The 19096-nt window shown below is 37.4% G+C and overlaps 1 protein-coding gene across 48 annotated transcripts in view; it reads right to left on the reverse strand.

Moving 5' to 3' along the window:
• Positions 1–396: 396 nt before the first annotated feature.
• SRRM1 (serine and arginine repetitive matrix 1) overlaps positions 397–19096 on the reverse strand; it is a 31681-nt gene continuing 12981 nt past the window's right edge. For 19 of the 48 annotated variants that reach the window (XM_072750731.1, XM_072750734.1, XM_072750749.1 and 16 more), the window contains 9 exons: positions 14216–14296; positions 13619–13705; positions 11759–11903; positions 11335–11376; positions 7651–7761; positions 5247–5711; positions 4478–4673; positions 1959–2168; positions 397–1436 (listed from right to left, as the gene is read on the reverse strand). In XM_072750731.1, the coding sequence (XP_072606832.1) occupies positions 1332–1436; positions 1959–2168; positions 4478–4673; positions 5247–5711; positions 7651–7761; positions 11335–11376; positions 11759–11903; positions 13619–13705; positions 14216–14296 (1442 nt within the window). In that variant the 3' untranslated portion in view covers positions 397–1331. The remainder of the gene's footprint in view (positions 1437–1958; positions 2169–4477; positions 4674–5246; positions 5712–7650; positions 7762–11334; positions 11377–11758; positions 11904–13618; positions 13706–14215; positions 14297–19096) is intronic. The other 29 variants (XM_072750733.1, XM_072750729.1, XM_072750727.1 and 26 more) reach the window with 3 other exon arrangements.

A 19096-nucleotide genomic window follows, 5' to 3' on the forward strand; every position in this document is an offset into this window, starting at 1 on the left:
TGACTCACTTGTCACTAAATACACAGACCCCAAGAGGGAGGTTGTTCCAGTCACTCCTTTGGCCTTCCTGCACTTCCTGGAATGTGCCAGGCTCCTTCTGCCTCTCCGGCTGTACGCAGATACTACTCTGTTGGAGCGCCTCGCTGACTTTGCCCTGTCTAGCATAGGTGTTCCCATCTCACCACACACTTTGCCTTCACAGCACTTACTGCACTCATTATTAAAATAAAGACGGAAAAATAATTTCACCATTTATTTCCCTTGCCCAATCCTCAGTGTGCCAAAGGTGCCAAGGGGGTAAAAACATAGGCTTAACTAAGATTTCTATTAAAAAAAAAAAAAAAAAAGTGGGTTCCTGCAGTATTGAGACGGTTAAGTAAAAGTGAGTGGCCAACATTTTTAAATTTAGAAATTTATTCTGTTTAATCCACAAGCTTTATATAGCTTTAGTTTAAAAAAAAAAAAACAAAAAAACAAAAAAACAAAAACAGTGAAAACAAGACACTATTTCAAAGTCTGGGCCCTTCCAGCCTTCCAAATACGAGAGCTCTGAAAGTTGTATATACCAATTGGAAGAACAAGACAAAATTATGAATGGAGCCATGACATTTCATAAAACAAACTTTTATATAACTGAAGGATCCTTCCTGGGACTAGTTAATTGCCTTTACAAAAAAACACAACAGAATAGAATGAATTCCAGTGTTCCAAATCAACTTGTTACACATCAATATAAACCCACAGTGTCCTGGCAAACAACATGCTTTCATTTTCCATCTCGTCCTAGAGCTCGAATCCTGATTCATTTCAGCAGAGACTCCACAGGCAACAGGAAAGATTGTGGCATTAAAATATTCATTTATACTTTGTGGTAGTTCAACAGTGGTCTTATTTCTGGGCAAGCTTGCAAACCATACAAGGTTGGAAGCATCATAACTTAAATGGGTGCTAAGACTCAAATGAGAAAAAAATAAAGAAAAAAAAAATGACAAGAAAGGAAAACCTCTGGGAATAGCCAAGGCCTTTAAAGAAACCATAAAAATGCCAACAATATTGAAACCCCCTTTTTTAAAAAGAGGATTTTTTTTTTGGCTTAAAATATTTCACTCTAAATGAATTTATGTCAGCTGTCAATGAAAGAATGTCACTAATACACTGTGGACACCTTTTGCAATGTAAATCCATGCCCCTTTTTTTTTTTACATGGTGAACTTCAACCTAGCAATTATTACAACAAATGTTATAGTCTAAAGCTCAAACACATTTTAGCAATTTTGAAATTGAATTGCGTACAAACCAAATAAAATGTACATCGTGACACACATTCCCGCCTAAGACTGTGGGGACACTTGAGCCTTCCGCATCGACCTCAGTGCCTTTTCACGCAGGTGCTTCTCTAAGTCGTCGAGGTTGTCTTCAGGCTCACTCTCCGTCTCCTAAAACCAGAGGGGTCACACTGGTGAGTCTGACACACTGGCAGAGAGGTGCAGGGTGCAAGGGCAGAACCACATCATGGTAGTGACTGCACAACTCTAATACACTAAAACCCCCTCAATCAGCTGCACAACTCTATGAATATACTAAAAACCCCTAAATCATATACTTTCTTTTTAAATTTTACTTTTATTTAAGTAATCTCTATACCCAACACAGGGCTTGAACTCACAACCCTGAAACCCTGAGATTAAGAGTTGTGTGCTCTACTGAGCCAGCCAGGCACCCTTGAGTGCCTTTTAATGTGAATGGCACGTTAATTATATCTTAAAGAAGTTATTTTTTAAAAATATACAGTAAGCATTTGGCAGCCATTCATATTCTTCTCCTTCGTCTTGGTAGATCAAGAATGAGGATAGATCAGAAGAGTTAGCTAACAGCCGAGTAGCTATTATTGTAAAAAAAATTCTTTTCTCCTCAACAAGTGACCAAGTGATCTGTAGAAGTCTAAGACACACACGTACCTTCTTAGGCTCGGGCTCTGCCTCCGGTTCCTCCTGTGCTGATGTGGTCGTGGGGGCCGCAGGGGCCGTGGGAGTGACAGCTGCTGCAGCGGCTGCTGCCATGGCCTTTTCCTTCTTGTGTTTTTTGTGCTTCTTGTGCTTCTTATCCTTTTTGTGTTTCTTGTCCTTCTTTTTCTTCTTTTTCTTTCCACCTCCTTCTGGGTCTGAGTTCTAGAAATCCAGAAAAATCCCAACAATAACATCAGATTACATCAGATTACATCAGATTACAATGTCCAACTAAACATTTTACTTTCTTAAGGGAATAACTAAATGGACAAATCTCAGGAGTCCCCAAGGCTTTGGGGGAGGGGGAGCCCAAGGGCAATCCCTGCCAAGAAAAGTATGAAAACCACATTGCAAGTAAAGATGCTCTTCACAGATTTTAAGAGTCAGAATGGGGATGCCTGGGTGGCTCAGTGGTCGAGCGTCTGCCTTTGGCTCAGGGTGTGATCCTGGGATCTGGGATCAAGTCCCACATTGGGCTCCTTGCATGGAGCCTGCTTCTCCCTCTGCCTATGTCTCTGCCTCTCTCTCTCTCATAAATAAATAAAAGTTAAAAAAAAAAAAAAAAAAAGAATGGACCCTGAAGGACCTTTCTGATCTCCCCCACATTAAACCAAATTTCCCAACCATGAGAGGCCAGTCAGGTGTCCAGGATCCCAAGCTACCTCCAAATATAGGGAAAGCAACATGTGCAAAAGAGAAGTCTCTGAACTCAGCTAGACTTCAGGTGAATTCTGGCTCCTGAACCTGTTCACCATTTGACCTCAGACAAATATTTTTCTAAGCTCCCTCTGTAAACCTAAATGGGTACAGCAGTCCCCAATAAAGCTGTCGGGGTCTATCTGTAAACTGCCCACAATACTAGCCTAACAGGTGGCAGGCTTTTAGTAAGTACAGTTATCATTCTAAACACACACTCATGTGAATGCCCCATCTCCAGCCACTGTTACGGCTTCTCCTGGCTCTAGAATGGAAAGTGTTTGTTCCTTAATGCATAACCATTGACCGCTGAACAACATGGGGGATTAGAGGCAACAACTCTCCATGCAGTTGAAAACTTGTATGTAACAAGCCCTCAGTCTGTACATAGACCAGAAGCCTTATGGGTAACATAAACAGTCACTGAACACATATTTTGTGCGTTATGTACATTTTATGCCATATTCTTACAATAAAATAAACTGCAGAAAAAAACATTAAGTATAAGGAAAAAAAAAAGTATAAGGAAGAAAAAACACATTTATAGTGCTGTACTGTATTCACCAAAAACTTCCATGTGTAAGTGGCCCCGCTCAATGCTATTCAAGGGTCCAACTGTTAATGCCAAAATTATGCAAAGGGCAATTCTGCTGTAATTGAATTCCATCTGTAATTCTCAAATTTCACATTTCTAAGCAGTTACTTAAAATTCCTCAATCCATTCAATTACTTTGTAAAGTAATTCAGGCAACCCGACTGATGACATGGACATCTAACTACTGACTTCATACAATAAAGAAACCTATTCAAGATCAGATTAATGATTCATAGAGGGGAAAATATAGTTTAAACTCCAATACTTTAATATCCCAATGACATTTAAACTTCACAAGGTAAAAACAAGTGTTATTCTTATTTATGCAACTTTTTTTTTTAATTAAAGATTTTATTTATTTATTCATGAGAGACACACACAGAGAGAGGCAGAGACACAGGCAGAGGGAGAAGCAGGCTCCATGCCGGGAGCCCGATGTGGGACTCGATCCCTGGACTCCAGAAGCACACCCTGGGCCAAAGGCAGGCGCTCAACTGCTGAGCCACCCAGGTGTCCCTTATTTATGCAACTTGCCAGAGGTTAAGACTAAACCAGACAATACTGTACTTTCCACTTCAGCTAGTATTTTACAGGTTGCCAGGTTCATTTTTTGTAGAAATATATTATTTCTAATATATTAGAAATAGAAAAAGGGCACTACACGTAAAGAAAAATTAAGATTACTCATTACTTCCCCTTCTCACATATAATCACTATAAACATTTGGTACTTCTTTTGTAATATGTTTTCCTTCATAAACATGGAATCATACTAACACACATGATCTAATTTTGAAAGTTTTATTGATTTTGTGATCTTCAGTATCCAGTATGTCAAATGCTATAGAAACAACAAAAAATACTAAGCTATTTTCCCCTATATAACAGATTCATGGTTAACTCTTTTGTTATTCTAGATTTTCAATATAGCCCAATTTTAACCACCAAGATGACAGAATTTAAAAGTATCAGACATGATGTCAATTAGTGGGTGGGTGGAATATGAAGCATGGACTGTGGTGTAACCACCACCACTTAATTTCATACTTCCCTGAAGTCCAGCTGAACTACAGAAAATAATGCTGCCCTGCGTCGCAAAAAAGTAATAACTTTAACTTGTCTTTGCTTCCTAGTGACCACATACAATTATAAAGGGTGTCCAAAATAGGGCAAACACATACCCTTGCCGGAGATGGGCTCGGTGTTGGGCTTTTAGCCTTTTTGACCGGTACCGCTGGTGACCAGTTGGTAGAGGGGGACTGAGACTGGACAGGGGATTGAGGTGCTGGGGGTTTTTTAGCTGCTGGCTCAGGAGATCCTGAGACAGATCGAGAGGATGAAACCCTCCTTACAGACTGAGGGCTTGGTGAGGCAGCCCTAGAAACAGAGGGAAAGAACAAAACATTTAGTATCCAAGAGCAAAGGTTTTTCCTAAGAGAAAATAACCAACCACCATTATATAACCAAGTCACAAACTTTACATTTTACTATTAGTTTGCTAGTTGATTCTACTAACACACATATCAAATTTGTATGGTCTTAATCTCTTAGCAGTTTAAGCCCCATAATCCTCTGTCCATTCTGTTAACAATTTTTCCTAGATGAAATTAATAATGCCAGTTCCTTGTACTTAAGACAACTTTTACCAGCCTTACACAGACATCCAAGAAATGTTCTATGCATTATTTCAGAGTTTAGTTTTGGAAGCACATTCCCCTGATACCCCTAGGAACCAAATATGGAGTCCTATGGCATTTAGTTTGTCCCATGAGGAACTATCCTGAAAAGAGAAAATGGATCTGCGTATAGTACCTTTAAGCTGCCTTAAAAGCCTGTATTCCCAGCTTATTCTTTTCTGTAATTTCTCAGTAAAGGGGGGAAAAAGCTTCCAAACATAAAGAGCTATGCAAGTTAGTGTTCCTACCCAAAAAAAGCATAAAATATTTTTACTTTTTTGTCTTTTTGGGTTCCGGAGTCCTGGAGACTCTCCTAATGGGCCTAGTACTTGGAGAAGGGGACTGCCTTCTTTGGGGTGATGATGATGCTCCTCTTCGAACAGGTGGAGGACTTGAGGAGGTCTGAGGAGCTCGAGGCCGTGGTGAGGGCGAATGCCTTTTGTTTGGTTGTGGTGACCGGGGCTCCCGGGTAGACCGGCTCGGGGAAGACCCTTTCCTATGCTTTGATGATAATGAAGGCGAACGTCTCTTGGTGACTGGGGAGCTTCTTTGTTTGGGAGGTGGAGAATGGGAGACCCGACGCTTTGGTGGTGGAGATGGTGATGCCCTTCGTTTAGGAGGGGGAGGGGGAGAAGCCGTTCTTCTCTTTGGAGGTGGAGAAGGAGAGTATCTCCTCTGTATCGGAGGAGAGTATCTTCTTGGGGACGGTGAGCGCCGGCGGGGGGGAGGAGAAGGAGTTCTAGGAAAAAAACACCATTAAGGTCCAAAAGAATAAGGCAACAGAATGCACAGAAACCTAACCAGCAGTTATGGCAACACTGTGTTAAGCACCAGGCAAAGACAGCAGAATTTTAACTGGAAATGCTATGCCTTTATCCTCATGTAAAGGAAAAGAAATCACTTAGTGGATTTGTTTATCCTAGATGACTAAGAAACAGGACATTCTGCATAATGGAGAAATCTGAAGTTTCCAGACTGAATTCTAGTTTGTCAAAAGTCACTTAATATAATCCATATGGAACCAATTTAATGAGTTTTTTCTGAGAAGAAAATCATGCATAAACTGTGAACACCCATTATTATGTAAGAGCTAGGTGGCTACATTAGCAGGACTCTATTACAGGAAACTTAGGAAGTCTATGCTTTAAAGAGCTCTCCTGGGGGCACCTGGGTGCTTAGTTGGTTAATAAGCATTCTGCCTGTAGCTCAGGTCATGATCTTGGGGTCTTGGATTGAGCCCAATGTGGGGCTCCCTGCTCAGTGGGGAGTCTGCTTCTCTCCTCTACCCCCACTCGTGCTCTCTCAAGTAAGAAAAATCTTTTTTAAAAAAAGAGCTCTCCTATGTGGTGCTCTCTTGAACTGGCATTTGGACTATAAGTTCACTTGCATACATTTTAAAAGATCTATCTATACCTACCCCACCCTGCCAAGGAGAGACTTGGATTTTGTGTCTCAAAGAAAGCCACTTTTCAGTGGAAGTCTATCTTCTAGGCAGAATGCATCCCGACAGAAGTCCAAGCTGACCTTCGATTTACTTAATGCTTGATTCTTGTGTAATCCTAATGTGCCTTTAGAAATTAGCCCTGAATATGACATTCAGTTCCAACTGCCTAATTTGTTCCTGAAATGTTCAAACCTTGAGCTCAAAATATTTTACTGCCTAGAATCAGCTTTACAACAGGCTACTTTTTGGTCAATGTGGTAGTGTGCACCTCTATTTCCTCACCTGAAAAATGGGAATACCATCACCTACCGAGCAAGATCATCTAAAGGACTACAGATTAAGTATGTAGAGCATCAACAGCATATTGCTTAGTAATGTACTTGAACAATGTCCTTACAATCTTTTTCCCTTTTATTTTGAAATCACTTTTGATTTATAGAAGAGCTACAAAAACAGAAGAGATATGCCACTTAACAGCTTCAATAGCCATTAACAAAAATGATCAAAACTATGAAATTAGCCAGCCACAGCACTAATTTAGTATTAACTAAAATACAAGCCTGGTTTTGCACTAATGTTTCTCTTCTGATCCACATTCCAAAAATCAGAATTATATTTAGTTATCATGTGTCCTTAGTTCCTGCCAATACGTGACTATTCCTTTGTCTTTCAGGATTGTCATTTTTAAAGAGTACTTGTCAGTTACCTTGTAGAATAACCTTCAATTTGGGTTTGTCTGGTATTTCCTAAAAAATCAGACTGGGGTTCTGTATAATTGGTAAGAATACTATGGAGGTATCAAGAATTACATAATGCTAATATGTACTCTCGACTGTTAAATGATTCCTTAGTTAAGGAGGTATCTGCTGGAATTCTCCACTGTAAAGTTAGTATTTTTCCCTTTATAATCACTAAATAGAATGACTTCACCTTTTAACATCTTTGTTGACATGTGATTCACATACCATAAAATTTACCCATTTTAAAGTGTACATTTCAATGGTTTTAAGTATTTTCAGTCATGTAACTATGACAACTCTCCCTATTCCCACCTGACCCTAGGCACTACTATCTGCTTTTAACTCTTTGATTTAGGTGGTCTAACTTTACATATTAACAGAATCACATAATATGTGGTATTCTGTAAATGGCTGAACAATGCCACTCTAAGATATTCTAATCATAAAGAAAGTTGCTTCAATTAGTTCCAACTAGCACTTATCTGATAAAATACCTTCGTCGTGGTGGTGGCGTGGGAGACCTGCGCCTACGAGGAGGGGGGGCAGGAGAAGGGGAACGTCGCCTTCTGGTGGGTGGTGGGGAAGGACTCCTCCTCCGTCTACCACTAAATCACACACACACACACACACAAAAAATACAGGTGATTTGGAGTTAGTAGCATTTATAAGTAAGTGATCCAGATGATATAGTTTCAATCATTTTTAACCCAAAGTGCAGCCAACTGTTCCTCTATCCCTTAGAATAATGTTTTTACAACTATCTTTCAAGACCATTAGTCAAGACTCTGGCTGAGAACCAGCATTTTAGAAAATCAGTATATTACTTTTGGGAAAGGCAAATTTTTGTTTTGTTAAATTTTTGTTTCAGTATATAAATATGCAGAGTCTGGGTAATGAGATAGACATAGCATGACACAGGTGAAACAAGTTTGAAAACACTGCCTATGGCATTGTTCTTTAACTGGAATGCACATCACAATTATCTAGGAAGCTTATCTGAGTTTGTTCACCAGGTCTGGACTATGGTCTAGCTGGCGTATGCTGAAAAGGCTCTCTAAGTGATTGATTCCTTATTAGGAAAAACTGCTTTAAAACTCATGTTCTAATGCAGAAATTTAAAATTTTAATGGTTACCAATGGCTTAAGGCCCCAAATCTGGGTGTCAACTGCTCCAAGTCCTCAATTTTTAAAAATGTTTCCGCTACTCAAGAGTTGCCTACTACTAACAAAAAACACTATCTCAAAGACAAAAGATTAAAAGCTGGAACACTAAAGCTATCACTGGGAGCAACATGGTTGAAATATAAACAATCATAGATAAACTGTAATTCTGAGCTCTGTTACACACTTAACCAATACAAACACAAACATGAAAAATACAATTATATCAACTGGACTAGCAGTCTCCAAAGGGATATATTAAAAATATACACCAAGCCAGTTTGCTACCTTTTGGCTAAGTTTGCATGTATAAAGTAATCACATACTATAATTTCTTGACCAGCACAGGATTGAGGGTTCCTATAAATCTGGAATTATTTTCTAAAGTTTACTAGTCTTGACTCCCCTTTAAAACTAAGGAGAGCTCTGTTACTAACAGAACAAAGAAAATTCTGAAATTTGCTATTTAACTTAATACTTATTTTCATTATTTAATTTTCAATTTCAAATTGTTTATGCCTTGTGGGGCCTAAGACGTCACTTGTAATATATTTAAAATAGTAAACCACAAGAGGGAATCTATGAAGACAGATAAGCTTTGGACAAAATGAAACGTAGATATGAACTACTAATTATAAGAAAATACAGGAAAACCCACTTTACTAGCAGGGTTAATCTCAGAATTATAAGATCTGGAGAGACAGCATTAAGCACAGTATTGATTTAAGATTTCAAATAGGGAAAGATATTTGGGTTTTGACTTAAAAAGAAAAAAAAGAGAAAGTTTATAGGTGCAAACTTAAGAGGATTAAGTGATATAAAGTATAACTCCCAATGTTATCAGTAAATACAATCGCATAAGAAATATTACTGTTGATTATGTGGCTTCTCTTTAAAAATATTCTAATTTCCGTTTGCAAAACCAAATCAGAAATTCTCACTAAAAAACTGAACCGAGATTAGAATCTATTACAATACGCTAATGATCGGAGATATTTATGGTCTCATCTTCATTTGTAAGACCAAATGCTCAGAGTACCCAAAAAGTCCCTTCTAATAATGACCTTCAATGTGCTGTTTCTATGTGAGCAAATGATCAAAAAGAATATATAAAACCATAACCAACTAACATTAACTTAAGGAACTTCCAGAAAGATGAGATAATCACTTAAAACTGGAGTCTTGATACTACATGGCTCTATGATCTGAAGCCTACAGAATTTCTACCTGAACTGAGAGGGTACACATTTCAAGGATTAAAACAAAAAGCTAATTTCTTTGAGATCAATCTATTTCAATGTTTCTATATGTGCTTAAAAAAAAAAAAGTGACATAAAACCAAGTTCAATATTTTCTAAGAGGTCAAGCTTGTTAACTATATTATTCAAAATTCTGAATGCTTAATATATTTCATCTGCTTAATCTAACAACAAGCTAAGCATTTTCTAGTTACTCTGAATAATAACGCCAAGCTAAGCTTTCAACTATGTGTAGAAATTGAGTAGTAAAGTTCCCTATCAAATTGTGTGAGAACCAGGTGCAGTAAGTCTCAATATGTGATATTGTGATATAGCCCTCAAGTATGCAGAAAAGGCAAGTTTTATCAGAAGGAGCCAGCTTGCTATCTCTGCAGTGAGCTCTCAGAACAACCACTTTGCTAGCCCCGCTGGTAATGAAGACAAGAAGTTACAGATGTGACAACTATCTTTTTTTTGTGTGTTACTATTTCCTTTTTACACTATGATTAACATACCTTTTATCCTTTAAGTTAGAGTGTTTGATACCCAAAGACAAGTGTCTCAAAACATGAAAAATATTATAAACTTTACATATGAAATAATCAAAGCCAGGCCATATGTCCCCTCTTAAAAATAGAATACTGAAGCACAATTCCAGTAATTCTTTCTTCATCTATAAATCCTAGATACCTGATACAAATTCCTACTTCATTAAAACTGGAAGCCCTCTTAAAGAGGATAAACAAAACCATCCTGGAGCGGGGTAGTGAACATCAGTGTTGATTTCCCTGTTGAGGAATCACTTTCCAAAAAGAAAGTAGTTCCATAATGGGGGAAATGGGGGTCTCACCACTAACCTGATTTTGTAAACCAACTTTTTAGCTGCTATACTAGCAGCTAAACTAGGGGTTACTATAGTGGGAAACAGAATACCTCAGCATCTGAATTTATTTTTTCTTAAAGGTTTTTATTTTTTATTGTTAAATATTCCACAACACAAATACACAACTTTGCTCCATCATGAACACTGCTGACTAGTTCCAAACAATCTTTCCAAAAGAACTCTAACTAGTGAGACTACCTAAGACAGCTTCAAAAAGTGAGCTATAAAGAGGACAATGTGATAGTTTCAGGAAGGATAAATACTCAAATTTAGCAGCAGCTGAGAACCTCCAAAAGCAGAAGACTAACAAAGACAGTATAAGGGTATAATGTCAACAGCATAGGTATGGGATCAAGCCTTTTCACTTTATACCCTAGGAAACTCATTTTACTACTTCTGGGCCTGTTTTCTCACTTATGAGATAGGCCTAAATTAGAGATTTCTATTTATGATTAAGTTCTGAAATGTTACAGTTTTATAGTCACAAAGACACTCGATCAAAAAGGTTCAATGAAAATATGCAGCCTACCTTCCTATTACAGAGAACACTGAACAGGGCCAGATCCTCACATTCATCTTTTTAAAAGATTTTCCCAAAAGCCAGCACTAATTTCCTCCCCACTAAATAAAGGAGCTATTAATATCCTATCTCTTGGAAAATATCCAGGTACTGTAACTGCACAAAAATCTAAGCTCAAATGGTACTCTAAAATGAACACCGTGTAGAAGTTTATCGCTCATTTGATGTGCAAAGAAACACAGCCACCTGAAATGGGGGAACTTCTCCACAGTCATCCCCACCATATACCTAGGGATAGGAGCAGGTTACCTAAACAGCATATCCCAACCCTAAACTCTGACATGTAGCCTCATGTACAAAGTAGTGGCTAACCAACCTTTTAGTCACTGGCGATTGCCATCGCTTTCCCATTTGCATCCTGAGAGCAGTGGAGAAAAACAAAGGTCAAGAATTCCATTCACCAAATTTACTTTACTGGAGTTAAGCATTACTAATGGGGGTATATTTGTTTTAAATGTTCAAAGATGTGCAGAAGTTAATGCTATAGTTTCACTGATCTAGTCATGCAGACGTTAAGACATGGTGGTATAAAACTAACCAAGATCTCATTAATAGTGATAACCACCAAATAAAGCCAAAAAAATGTCCCCACCCCACTCCCAAATCTGACCATCTCTTTCTGTGAATCCCTGACATGAAGGAGTTAACCAATTTCTAAAATAAATCTGTAGCCCACCCCTTAAATTAGAAGTTTCATCAAGACTACAGAACACCAGTGTAGACTACTGAAAAGACATTACCGAGGTGAAGTCTCTTTCTGGCGCTTTCGAGGTGATGGAGAGGCACTCCGGGAAGGGGAATGTCTCCGCCGCCTGCCTACCTCACCATTCTTCACATGGGACCTCTTGGGTCGCTCATCTTCTGAGGAAGAAGAGGAGCCAGAATCTATAATTACACAACAAACAAAAAATTAAATTATGTCTGTGCTTAAGAGTCTACCCACATTTTCTGAATCTAAGCAGATGGGAGTGTTTAAGTTAGCAAGTCCACTTATGAAAGCAAGCAAGTATACAAGCGAGCAGTTCTAAACAAATGTTATCATCAATATATGGGCAATGACTTAAAAGTCGACCATAAATATCCATCATTATTATGTAATTTATATAAGTCACTCCATGGCACATTCCAACAAAACATAAATGTCCTTTAAGAAGCTAGCGATTTTCCAAATAACTAAGCTTAAAAATCATCTCAAGCAATTACTTGATGCTTGTTACTCTAAGCACTTTTAAAACTGCTGAAAGTCCTATTAAGGTCTGAATAACTTCTTTCCACATTCCTAGCATTTATCACACAAACAAAAAAATTTATGTGACAAGCTTTTCCTACAGGCTTGGTAGCAAATGTCTGGGACTGCGAAAACAAAACAAAGCAAAAAACAAAACAAAAAACCAAAAAACCAAAAGAGCAAAAACAAAAACAAGAAAACCCCCCCAAACCTTCAACTGTTTGTATATGGTTTCCTTAACCCAAAATAATTGTTCCCAAATATCAAAACTTATACTTAAAAATAAAGTCCTGGGGCATCTGTGTGGCTCAGCTGGTTAAGCATCTGACTCTTGATTTCAGCTCAAGTCATTATCTCAGAGTCTTGAGATTGAGTCCCATGTCAGGCTCTGTGTTGGGCATGGAGCCTGCTTAAGATTCTCTCCCCCTCTGCCTCTGCCCCTCCCCTCATGTGCTCCTTTCTCTCTCCCTAAAAAAAGAAAACAAAACAAAGTCCCAAGTACCAAAACCACTCAAAACCTATATGCTCTTTTAAGCCTTTTTATGATTAACTTCATTTTTAAAGAGCTGCAAAAGCTCTACGGCTTTTCATGCACTTAATGCCACTGAGTGCTTTGGTATCTATTTTATAAATGAACAGTAAAGCTAGCATACCTAGATTCAGTCACAAATACCCACAGAGCTAATTAATTATTATTTAAATAATAAATATTATTTACTTTACTATTTCACAAATATACAAACATACTTACAAAGTACACAAAAACAACCTACATGCCCAAGTAGGTGACTGGCTCAAAAGATTATATAATTATAATATTAGACAATATAGCAATATTAATTATTACAGTAGAGCCAATAAGTTTTGGCTATTTAAAAAATTAGATCTAAGAACAGGAAAGCTATCTATCTATCTATCTATCTATCTATCTATATTAAGCTAAAAAAGGAGACAAAAACCATCTAAATTTTGAGCTTATGCAGTTTTGGAGGTTTTTTTTTTGGGGGGGGGGAGGGTTTGGCGGCCTTTTTAAAACCATAGATCCCTATGCATAGCACAGAAAATTTCTGAAGAAAAGCTTTTGGGAATAAGACTAGGGATTGGGAAAAGAATTAGAATTTTCCAAATTTAATACCCCTGTTCTGTTTTACTGTCGTACTGTAAAGATCTACTATGTTTATAACAATTTAAAAGAAAGTTAAGAAAGGACTTAAAAACAAAAACCAAAAGTAGGAACTTCCTCCCTTTGAACAGATTTCTATGTAGGCATATATTTTTCCTAAGTACACTCACTACATGGATGGAGATTTGTATCTGAAGTTATTTTTCATTAGGAAATATAGGTAGGAAACAGTTGAATCCATGTCCATACCAGATGAAGACTGCTGGTTCTGTCGTCTGTATTGACGTCTCTGCTGCACAGAATCTGCTGCAGCCATTTTGCCACCTTTATCTTCTTCTGAAAGATGGATGCATTTAGAAAGCCTTTCTTTAGTTGTGCATACAGAAAATGTAACACACTTGAATTGGAAAATGGTCTCTTATGCCTTTCTCTCACTGGATCAAGCAATACAACTATAGACATATTTTTTTCTTACAAAAAAAGCTTAAAAATGCCAATTTTTAAAATGTTGATTTTAACTATGTTCACCAAATGTAATCAAAATTTATTTACTATAGGTCAGGCTAAGCACTAGGGACTTTATAAGCATTATTCCAGTTAATCATAAAAAATCTACGGGACAGTACTTGTTATCTGCATTTCAGATGAAAAGTGAGGCTCAGATAAATTAAATAATTAAAAAAGCAGTTAAAGTAAGGAAGCTGGGGATTCAAACCTTCACTTCAGAGTCATACCTCTTAACCACTAAGTCATATCCTATAATTAATCTTTAACCAGAGGGGGTGAGGAAATGTGCAAAAAATCTTAACAAAAAAAAAAAAAAAAAAAAAAGGCACAAAAACTTACCCGATTCAGATAACTCTACTTTTCTAGGCTTAGGTGCTGGTGAAGGGGACTCTCTTTTCTCAGTACCTTTATGTTTTGTCACTAAAAATAATAAGAAAAAAAAAAAACAACAAACTTACATACCAGGGAAAGCAAAAAAACAAAAAAAAGCCACACGAGACACTCACTTCTTAATGGTACAACAGTGTGACTTTCTTTAAAGTACTGATAATTAAGTAATTCCATAATTAAGTAATGAATCAATAACTTAATAAATTAAATGTTTGATGAAAAACCTTAAAAGGTTCTATGATCATATTTGAATCTGAAGATTCTCCCAAGAGAAATGCCAGGTAAAAGGAACTGGGAGTTGTTCTGCAGCAGCAGCTCTGTGTGAAAAGTACGTGTCAACTTTCAACTCCATAAACCTCTTGGTGTGAGGTACCTGGATGGCTCAGTCGGTAAGCTTATGTCTTTGGCTCAAGTCATGACCCCAGGGTCCTGGGCTCAATCCCTGCATCAAGCTCCCTGCTCAGTGGGGAGTCTGCTTCCCCCTTTTCCTCTGCATCCTCCCCGGCTTGTGGGGGTCTCTCTCATATAAATAAATAAAATGTTTAAAAACAACAAAAATAAAAAACCTCTGTGCTACCCAACCTTAAACATAGACACTCAACTACAGAAACCTCATCAGCACAGGAGCTTCCAAGCACCCAACTATAGGTGGGTCCAGAAAAGTAATAGAACTGGTAAATGGTTATGAAATAAGATCTGATGAAATCCTTCAGAGAAAGAGATCTGTTCAAGAGGAGAATGGGTTAGCCACCAAGAGACTAAAAAAATTTTATGTACCAATACAACCTTCATAACATGACAAATTTAAACTATCCATTAAAAAGTAAACTCATAATAGTAAAGATAATTAACTACTGAGGCTGAAAGATTCTTTCCAAAGCTTAAAAACTGAGGGGGAGGAGCAGCTCTAAAATACACCTAAGGTAGTAGGAAAGCTAGAAGCACCTTATGAATTATCCAAATTCTTCTTCCAGGTTGCATGGAAAATTATTATGGCAATAGTCTTTTGTATGCTTGCTGTATTATTAAGCAGTGCTAAGGCACAGGTGCTAGTGTTACCCTCCCAGTTTACAGGAGAAAACTGAGGCTTAAAAAGAAGTAACTTCAAACAAAATCACATAGATAAAATGACCTAGGATCTGAACCCAAGACTATTTCTAGAGCATAGGCTTTAATTTCCACCATTTAGCAGCTCTATGTATAATATCCATCCACTGTTTCAACTAAAATCAAAAGTATATGAAGATAAAACCATCAATCTTACTACAGATTATCCTGAAACATCACCTGAGAATATCCTGCTAAAAACTAAATCTGAAGACAATATGATCCCCTAAGAATCCTTTTATCTGTTTTTGTTTGATTAAAAGCAATTACCATGGGATGTTGACCCAGAATGTAGATACATTTCTTTTAACATGCTCATACTCAGAATTCTGCAAAGGCTTATTCTAAGCAATAACTTAGAGAGCTAGTGATCTAAAACAGAAATCTCACCTTTGCTTAAGTAATTGAACTGAGGAATTTACAATCCTTTTTAAAAAGATTTGAGAAAGAGAAAGACAGGGGCGTGCATGCATGACTGTGAGCACAGAGGGGTAGGGGGAAGGGGCAGAGGGAGTATCACAAGCAGACTCCCCACTGAGCATAGAGCGCAATGAAGAGTTTGATCTCACAATCCTGAGATCATGACCTGAGCCAAAATCAAGAGTCAGATGTTTAACTGACCGAGCCACCAAGGCGCCCCCCTCTTTTTAAAACTACAATACTTTTTAAGTGGCCTGTATTTTATTAATGATTCTACCCAACAGGAGTTTTGGACAAACCATTGGATTGGGTAAAAAATGGTTAATACCTAATCAGTTACAGTGAAATACAGCACCAAAAGTGCATTTACTACTTGTGTTTTAACAAATTCAAAGAAGTAAAATACAAATGCTTTTTAACTTTTAAGGATTTGAGGCTATTTTCTTGGCCAGTTTTCTCTAAAGTGTCAGTTAATCTTCAAAAAAAATAAATAAATAAAGTGTTAGTTCATCTTCAATTCCTGAAAAATTATTAGAGGCATCCAGTTATCTATAAACCCCACATGTCCAAATTATGACCTAAAAGAACTAGGTTCCAAAATGTTTGGAAGCCTTCTGAATGTCAGAATGCATTTCCCTCTAAGATACATTAAAAATACAGCTATGTTTGCAAGACAGTTGACATATGCCAACTGAATAAACACAACTAAACTAGAACATATATACATTTTCCTCCACAGAAATACACTTTTACAATTTTATCTCGATCCAATCTCTCATGAATGGCTTCGCTAAGGTCTACGGTCAAAATATTCATACCATTACAAATATCTATTATATACCCCTATTCTGGTTTAATAGGACTGACTGAAGGTATTAACATAGTTAATGTTTCATCTGAATTTGTTATCTAGAGAAGATTTTATAGTTTATTATGGTAATGTTTTATTTTTAGTATTCAAGAGGCAACATCATTCTAGCGTAAAGTCAGAAATCTTCTAAGTTAAATGAAAAACCAGAATTTTAAATTTACTTCAGTAGTCCTATTAATTATTAATCTCCCAGACTTGTCCAAAAGATCACTTGTAAAGATAAGTCACTGTTACCAGAATTGGTGAAATAATCAGTCTACAGAGTACAATTTATAGGGTTAAATTGAGCTTACCCTAAAAATAATAGGTATAGATCCTCTGTAAACTATTTCATTAAATATCCCATGATTTCAAAGCACTACTTCATGTACTAAGATAATGCCAATTTAACCAAAATGACACTGATTACAAAATGCTCCCTGAAGATCTTTTCAGATGAGGATATACAATATACCTTGAACAATTTATTTACCTCTAAATTCCTCCCAATACTTTCTCTGCCTCCTTCCTACTCCATTTGCCCAATATTCAAAGTCCTGACTGGTTAACTACTACATAAATATACAAGTAAAATCTATTACACTTTAATGGCATCACTGATCTTACTAGCCATGGAGTATCGTAAAAAAGGAATTCCTGAGGGGATCCCTGGGTGGCGCAGTGGTTTGGCGCTTGCCTTTGGCCCAGGGCGCGATCCTGGAGACCCGGGATCGAATCCCACATCAGGCTCCCGGTGCATGGAGCCTGCTTCTCCCTCTGCCTATGTCTCTGCCTCTCTCTCTCTCTCTGCGACTATCATAAATAAATAAAAATTAAAAAAAAAAAAAAAAAAAAAGGAATTCCTGAAATCACACCACCACGTACAGAAACTGAAGAATTTCACCCTACCCTGCATCTCCCTCCTCCAGCCATCAAAACAAGCATTTTGGGTAGGAAAGTTGGCGAAGTATACGTTTTTTCAACTGAGAAGCGAGAACCCAAATTTTAGTCCTGACTGGTTGACCTTGACCAAATCACTTAACCTGAGAACCGGTTTCTTGATGACAATCTCTAAAGTCTGTTCTACCTCTGAAATTTCATCACAGAGGCCTGGGATCATTTTACTATAAAAAGTTATTTCCAAGTAGTGAGAGCCAAATTCAGCTTCAGGAGACACAAGGCAGTCTCTTTGGCTATGTTTTTTTTGGATGTGGAAGACCTGTCCCAGAATCCATAGGAATATAAATAGTTCTTTGTCTTCCACCATGACTTATTTCTCTATTTGCATATCCACTGTGACTTTTTCTTTTTTTGAAAGCAGTAGCCCACTCCCCTTAACAATGTATCAGAACACAAGAAGTTGGTGCCTGTGTAGACTGAAAAAGGTGAATTCTTAACAACCTATTTTAACAAAGATTCAGTCCTCCTGTTCAGATACTTTCATTCTTTAGCTGTCATGTAAATAGAAAAATCCCAACTTGATGTGTTTTTACAAATAGGTGAGAACTTTTTTTTTTTTGAGAACTTTTATAACATTTTTTATTAGTGAGCTTTCTGGCTCCAGACAAAGGGAAAAAAAAATATTCAGAAATACAAACACTTCATAGAAAAGGAAGAAAAAAAAAAACGGTAAGGACAATGAGCATCAGATTTGGACATGGTGGCTGGAAATTATTTAAACATTCCTAATTTTGAAAAATCTAATATGGGACATGAAGTTATAAAAATAAGTGACCCCTAGGCCCACTCCCATACTTAAATGAAGTCTGAACCTAGAAGACGCGAATGTCTCTCTATTCTCATCTAGCTGTCTGTCCGGGTATAAGGAGCTAATGAAACAAAAATGACCACTTAACATTTAATTATAATAATCACCAAATTAATCCTTTAAAATTCAGAAAACCTATACACTACTCTCTACATATTAGCATTCTCTGCCAGTCTCCTGTCACTCATGGCTTGTCTATACCTCAATGACAGTCAAAATTTTGCCCATCTCCATTTTCTTTTTCTAACCTGAAAATTCAGATGTGATCAGAACAAGCCCCATAAATATCAAGCTACACACTGCTTCTCAAAAAACAATTATTATAGTAGCTTTTAGGATTTCTCCTCCCCCGCTACTCACCCTTCAGGCTATCATCTCAGCCCTAAGCACCAGAAGCCCAATGCAAATAGATCCTACTGCTTTTCTCCTTGTGTAGTTGATGTTAAAGGAACAAATCCCAATACACCACAACCTTCACTCAGACTAATATGGCATTCTACTTGCCTGGCAGGATCACAGATCATAAATTCCTCAGAAATCAATCTGCAGAATAAAGCACGGACAACAACACTCAGAAGAACCCTGCCTAGAGCCTAAATTAAAAAACAAATCAGCTTTTAAGAGGACACCATGTTCCTCCCTAGGGAGCACAATGGGGCCAAGAAAGAATTAAAACAGAATATGA

This window comes from Vulpes vulpes, chromosome 2, assembly GCF_048418805.1.
Source record: "Vulpes vulpes isolate BD-2025 chromosome 2, VulVul3, whole genome shotgun sequence".
Classification (NCBI taxonomy): domain Eukaryota; kingdom Metazoa; phylum Chordata; class Mammalia; order Carnivora; family Canidae; genus Vulpes; species Vulpes vulpes.